At 32.1% G+C, this 7,076-nt stretch overlaps 1 protein-coding gene across 35 annotated transcripts in view; it reads right to left on the bottom strand.

Moving 5' to 3' along the window:
* Positions 1-348: 348 nt before the first annotated feature.
* rgsl1 (regulator of G protein signaling like 1) overlaps positions 349-7,076 on the bottom strand; it is a 20,168-nt gene continuing 13,440 nt past the window's right edge. For 22 of the 35 annotated variants that reach the window (XR_015492993.1, XR_015492994.1, XR_015492995.1 and 19 more), the window contains 8 exons: positions 6,742-6,859; positions 5,648-5,738; positions 5,431-5,563; positions 3,232-3,379; positions 3,011-3,149; positions 2,745-2,869; positions 1,447-1,562; positions 349-488 (listed from right to left, as the gene is read on the bottom strand). Coding sequence is in view for 32 of the 35 variants with exons in the window: in XM_087256403.1 (XP_087112529.1) it covers positions 421-488; positions 1,447-1,562; positions 2,745-2,869; positions 3,011-3,149; positions 3,232-3,379; positions 5,431-5,563; positions 5,648-5,738; positions 6,742-6,859 (938 nt within the window). In the remaining 3 variants the exon portion in view is untranslated. Of the gene's footprint in view, positions 489-1,446; positions 1,563-2,744; positions 2,870-3,010; positions 3,150-3,231; positions 3,380-5,430; positions 5,564-5,647; positions 5,739-6,130; positions 6,215-6,741; positions 6,860-7,076 lie in introns of all 35 variants that reach the window. The other 13 variants (XM_087256399.1, XM_087256401.1, XM_087256400.1 and 10 more) reach the window with 1 other exon arrangement.

The following is a 7,076-nucleotide window of genomic DNA, read 5'->3' as shown; positions in this document are numbered from 1 at the left end:
CTCGTGGTAAATGCACACGCTCTTGTTAATCACAGGTGAAAGCATGAAAATGATGTGAAAACACCAGCAGTTTTTTTAAGTTAACTAGCAGAACTATTATGATGATATGCTGACATCTAGAGGAAGAACAGAGAACTGTCATGTTCTTGCACTATTCACTTTTCTATTGTTGATGTGAGAACAGCTTGCAGCAAACCAAACGCTGAGTGTTTATTTCCTTATTGAGAGGGAGAAATTGTCACTGTTTTGGAGCACACTAGCTTATAGATATACTTGAAGCTAACAATACTGATCCTAACTGATATTTAATGTTGCATGACCTTTATCTGAATGACATTAAGAAAGAAGTGTTGCCTTGTTTTTTTTATTGAGAGTTGCTCTGTCTCGACTCCTCATCTGTTTTCATGTGTCCTCAGTGTGTTAGTTTGCTTGCGGGAGCAGCAGAACCAGGCCGTGTTGGCTGGAGAAACGCAGCGTGGCTTCCTTAACTAGTCAAACACATCAATAAATCTGTGATTGAAATCCTGACAGATCATGGTCTACTGCACAGTACAAACTGCACCACTGGATAAACTTAAAGGGGACCTATTATGCCCCTTTTTACAAGATGAGTCACAAGTAGAGTGTGTATGTGAAGTTTCAGCTCAAAATACCACACAAATAATGTTTTATAACTCTTTGAAATTTAATTTTGATCCTAATTGTGGCGTTTTGGTGACCGTTGCTTTAAATTTAAATGAGATTGTGCTCTTTTCAAAAGAGGGCGGAGTTACAAATGCCTATGTCAGCATAGCGGCAGATTTAAAAGTGCTTCTCACTCAGGGCCACTAGTGGGCGGGGCTTTCCCCCTCTGATGACACGTACAAAGGGAGAATGTCAATCAAAGTGTTTCTGCAGACTGTTTATATCAAGTATGATTTTAAAAAATATAATTAATTATTTTTTACTATTAGAAGCTGGAGATGTTCACACACTGTTACCACACAACTGTGTTTAAACCCCTTATAAAAAGTGATTCATGCATAACAGGTCCCCTTAAAATGGATGATTCACCCAAATATTAATTATTATATAAATATTAATTATTAATTAGTAGTAGTAGTAGTAATTTTATAAACACACATCTGCTTGAATAGCCAATAGAGTAGGCCAGCATGCATTCATTATGCCTCAAAACACTGAAAACTTAAATAACTTTGATTAATAAATTAGATGTAATCAAATGAAATGTATACATTTGGTTCAGTAAAGCAAGCATATGTCTTACATAACATTAGTCAATGTGTAATTCACACAGTTTTTGGATGAACCATCCCTTTAAAAATTACTTCCCCTTCTTATACCTAAAATAATTCATTTATTGATTCACACCTAAAACGTGATTGGTTGCATGATCCAATGGTTTAGATTTTGCCTTGTGTATGATCTCTGTGGTGAGCTGCTCACCTTCTGTGGATCTGATGATCTGGAACTCCTGCTGGAGGTTTAAGGGGCGCAGTGATTTTACCATCATCAGTGCTTTACTGGGGTAAAGATGCCGCATCACCTTCAGACAGCAAAACCTACCACAGCGAACAAACATTACAGCATAATAGTTTGCATAATAAAGCATAATAGTTCAACTTATTTTTAGTTATCAATAGTGTTTGAAATGTAATTAAACTACGGTATATAATTGTTTACATAAAAAAAAAAATCAATACATTTTTTTAATTTTTAGGGTTAAAAAATAAATTTTTAAATGTTGAAATCTAAAAAAAACTTATATTTTAACTTAAAATTAATCTTTATTTTATTTTTATCTAAAAATTAATATTATTCTAAACTAAACATTTATATTTATTTTATTTTAACCTAAAAATGATTACTTATTTTATTGTAAACATAATTAATATTTATTTTATTTCAAACTAAACATTAATCTTTATTTTATTTTAAACTAAACATTTATACTTATTTTATTTTAACCTAAAAAATGATTACTTATTTTATTGTAAACATAATTAATATTTATTTTATTTCAAACTAAACATTAATCTTTATTTTATTTTAAACTAAACATTTATATTTATTTTATTTTAAACTAAAAATGATTACTTATTTTATTGTAAACAGAATTAACACTTATTTTATTGTAAACGACATTAATATTTACTTTATTTTAAACAAAAAATAAATATTTATTTTATTTATATTTATGTTTTTGTCTCAGTTTGATTATTTTTAATTTATATTTTTAATTAATCTGTTTTGTTCGTCATTTTAATTTCATTAACTTTTATTTTATTTTTTGTGGGGGAGGGTTATGGGGGGCTTTTTATTATTAAAATGTATATAATGTTACTATTAAAACACTAATGCTTACCAAAATAATATTAATAGCATGCTTATTTTTCGTTTACTTTTGTTGATAATGCTTACTTTTTTGTATACATTTTTTAATCTTTATTATCAAACACAAACAATAATCCAAAAACAAGCAGAGCTAATATTTAAAGCTTGATTTTCTTTCAGATTTTAATGGTTTTGTACCAATTGTATATATTAGTGTTATTAAATCAGTCCATTGTTTTATTTTTATTGCGTCATTTTTTTGTACTTTTGTGTTTTGTTCACTTTGTTTTTGCCTTAAACTGTTACTTAAACTAGTAAATTTGTTCTTTAAACAATTGATATTTTTGAGCTTGGGAAAGGCTCACTGTAAATAAAACCTAAACTTGTGTGAGATTGCAAATTTTAATTACTTTCTCCAACAGAAGATGAGAACTGGAAACAAGTCCACTACTGGCTGATAGAAGAGCGTTCGGTCCACTTTTCCAGAGGCAAAACGCTGCAGGACGACTTCTTTTTGGGCCTCACTGCTGTTTATCTGACACACACACACACACACACACACACACACACACACACACACACACACACACACACACACACACATAATATATTATAAATAACATACATATAAAAAATCAGCTCAGGTATAATGCAGGGCGGACAGAAACAATCGTACCAGGAGTTTTGGTGAAATCTGTGAGGTCAGAAATATGTTGATGATCAGCTCAGCTTTATGATGAAGCATGGCATAATCGCTCTCGCTATACAAACCCTCTGATACCATCTTATCGCCAGCGTCTGCCATACGCCTGAATCTGTAATCTCACAAAACCCCAGTCAGTCATTTATAATTATATCGCAGTGCATGTAGAGCGCCCTCTGCTGGACGGTCCTGACCTCTCACACTCCAGATAAAAACACAGGTCATTGACCAGAAAGTCCACTGTCACCAGTTTGTCCATGATGCACCGTATCTTGGGTTTGTACTTTTCTCCATCAGTGCTTAATTCGGAGCTATGATTGGCTTTGGATCTTACCACATAAGCTGCAGAAAAACAACAGAGGGTTTAACTGTTATCAGCCCTAAATAAAGATATGTTAACTATCAATATATTGCGTTAAATATACATAATACATACTGGTGGACATTCACCCTTTTAAATTCTAAAAATGTATGAAATAAAAAAATAAATATCATATAAATACATAAATTTGCATTTATAATCATTTCGGAAAATCTTTTATATTTAAAAAAAATTGACATCTGTTACTAATATTGTGACATTAATCCATATATTTGTATTTTTATTTATATTCTAAATAAAATGTATACTCTTTGTCAGTGTGTATATATTCTTTGGCTTATTTTTGCCATTAAGTTATTATTTTTCTTCCTCACAAGTGATTTGTTTTTGTTGTTCATGTTAGAACCACCTTTTGGGTATACTAACATAAATTGGGGGCTCGTCCGGGATGAACAAGTGATCTCTCCTTTTAAAATAGCAACCACTGATTAATACCATATTCCAAATTTAAAAATTAGAATTTGCATATTGATTTGACATCAAAAAGGCACCCAAACAATTGCAAAAAACACATTAAAAATCTTAATGGAAAAATTAATTCAAGGGCTCGTCCAGGATGAACCCAGGACCTCTCCTTTTAAAATAGCAACCACTGATTAATACCATATCCCCAAATCTCTATTTATATATAGAAATTCGAGCATGCATATTAATTTGACAGTAAAAAGGCACCCAACAACGCAAAAATATTAAAATCTTTATGGAAAAAAAAAATTGGGGGGCTCGTCCGGGATAAAACCAGGACCTCTCCTTTTGAAAAGGCACACATACTGTTTAACAAAAGCTTTACTTGTAATTATATTTGGAACATCTAATATGCATGTTGATTTGACATTAAAAGTGCACCCGTCAATGCAACAATATTTTGTATTTTATATGTATTAATTTTTCTATGCCTTATATAAAATATTTGGGTATATTAACAAACTGGGGGTTCGTCCGGGATGAACCCAGGACCGCTCCTTTTGAAAAAGCAACCACTGATGAATACCATATCCCCAAATCTCGACTTATATATGAAAATTCTCCTATGCATGTGGATTTGACATTAAAAGGCACCCAACAATGCAAAAATATTAAAATTTTTATAGGAAAAAAATTAGGGGGGTTCGTCCAGCATGAACCCAGGACCTCTTCTTTTGAAATAGCAACCACTGATTAATACCATATCCCTAAATCTCTATTTATATATGGAAATTCTAGTATGCATGTGGATTTGACATTAAAAAGACACCCAACAATGCAAAAATATTAAAATCTTTCTGGAAAAAAAAATTGGGGGCTCATCCGGGATAAGCCCAGAACCTCTACTTTGAAATGGCATGTTTTGAGTAATACTGTTTTACAAAAGCTTTATTGTATTTATATTTGGAACATCTAATTGTGCATGTTGATTTGACATTAAAAAGGCACCATCAATGCAAAAAAAAATATATATATATATTTATTAATTGTTATATGTAATATATAAAATATTTGGGTATATTAACATAAACTGGGGGCTCGTCTGGGATAAACACAGGACATCTCCCTTTGAAATGGCATGCTTTGAGTAATACTGTTTTACAAAAGCTTTACTTGTATTTATATTTAGAACATCTAATGTGCATGTTGATTTGACCTTAAAAAGTCACCCATCAATTCAAAAATATTGTGTATTTTATATGTATTAAATTTTTACATGTATTATTTTAAAAAATTAGGTACATTAACATAAACTGGGGGCTCGTCCGGAATGAACCCAGGACCTCTTATTTTGAGAAATATCTCAAAGTATAAATATTTATTAAATCCAAATCATATAAGAAATCAGTTACTAAGCAAACAATAAAATATGATATAAGTTTATATGTTTGGCTTCATGTAAACATTTGCACAATTAAGAACAATTTTGATTTGATAACTTTCTGAAAAGACATGCTTTGTTAGCTAGGAGTCCTTGATATAAAAAATGCATTGTGTAATTTATTTCAGTGTATTCCCGAATATTTATGTTTATTAGTAGACTCACGTGTTGAGTAGTGCTCGTAGTTTTGTACCAGATAGTCTTCAAACTCAGCTCTGATCTCACGATTCACCATGCCGGACTGAAACTTGATCACACTGCGAATGAAGCTTATGAAAACCTCCCATGCGTTTGCTTTCTAAAGAAATCAAGTCAGATGAGCTCAATACGTGCTTGTAATGGTCTGAGAATTACAGATGCTTTAAGTTTTGAAATATTTCACCAGTTTTCCCATCAGCAGAGGTCCTTTAATGTCCTCATCAGATTCAGAAGCATGTGGACAAACAGAAAATGTGTCCTGATACAGTCTGAACCTGTTAAAGATAAAAAGAAATGAAATGCTATTTGTTCTGTATGTTCAATGTAACACTAAAAAATGAGCACAGAGCATCTATAATATCTGTAATATCGTCCACAAAGCAGTGACTTTATTATAAAGAGCAGGTTAATCTCTGGCTTTTCAGATGTTTCTCCTAAACAACCCATAATTTCAAATGTGTTTCAAATAATCTTAAAATGTTTTTAAAAAGCCAACATTCACAATAATTTTTACTTTAGTGTTTATAATAATATAAATAATAAAAATAAATGTTAAAAAAATCTCTTTTTAAAGAGTTTTATTAAATATGTATATTTTTTTAAGGAATCACTTTATATTTGCAATATTTTATTTATGAAAGGCCATAATTTTATTTTATGAACTCACATAGATGTTTTTTCCACATTTTTCTCCTGCTTTTTAATGGACTTTGGCAGTTGTATGGCATTCTGAAGCGTATCCAGCCATGCACTATGTTAGAGAAGACATTTAATGGTTACATTATTTAGAATAAGATTAGTTCAAATTTAGATTTATTTAGATTACTAAGTAATAAATATATTGATATGTTAAATGTGGCGGCGACATGGTGGCTCAGTGGTTAGCACTGTGACCTCACAGCAAGAAGGTCACTGATTGGGTCAGTTAGCATTTCTGTCCCGTGTTAGCGTGGGTTTCCTCCGGGTGCTCCGGTTTCCCCCACAGTCCAAACATTTGCACTATAGGTGAATTGAGTAAACTAAAATACCCGGAGTGTATCAGTGTGTGTGTGAATGGGTGTTTCCCAGTACAGGTTGCAGCTAAAAGCTCTGCTGTGTAAAACATATACTAGAATAGTTGGTGGTTCATTCTGCTGTGGCAACCCCTGATGAATAAGACACTAAGCCAAATCAAAATGAATGAATGGGACCAATAAAACATAACATGCGGGGGCTCGTCCGGGATAAACACAAGACCTCTTGTGGTATTACTACTTTCCCAAAATTGTATCACAATACCATGTGGCCTCCAGGGATTTGGCAACCAGATGCTGGATGGTGTAGATGAGCTCTGGAAAAACTTTGTCCATCTGACTGACTCTGGTGATGATGTCAGCGCTGCACTGCAGGTAATCAGCTGCAGGGGGAGACATTGACATGCTTTTGCTTACTTATTTATTTTATTTGGAGCATGCAAAACCATTTTTAATGTGAAGGGAAGAGAATATTCCGGTCACCCTTGTGTCATTTCAATTCTGTTATTTATTTATTTATTTATTTATTTATTTATTTAACTACTTAATTTATTTTTACTCTCCTCAATTATACAGTAAGTCACCTTGGATGAAAGTGTC

Source organism: Danio rerio, chromosome 6 (assembly GCF_052040795.2).
Source record: "Danio rerio strain M-AB ecotype USA chromosome 6, GRCz13ab, whole genome shotgun sequence".
NCBI lineage: Eukaryota > Metazoa > Chordata > Actinopteri > Cypriniformes > Danionidae > Danio > Danio rerio.
This window is presented reverse-complemented; position numbering and strand designations above follow the sequence as displayed.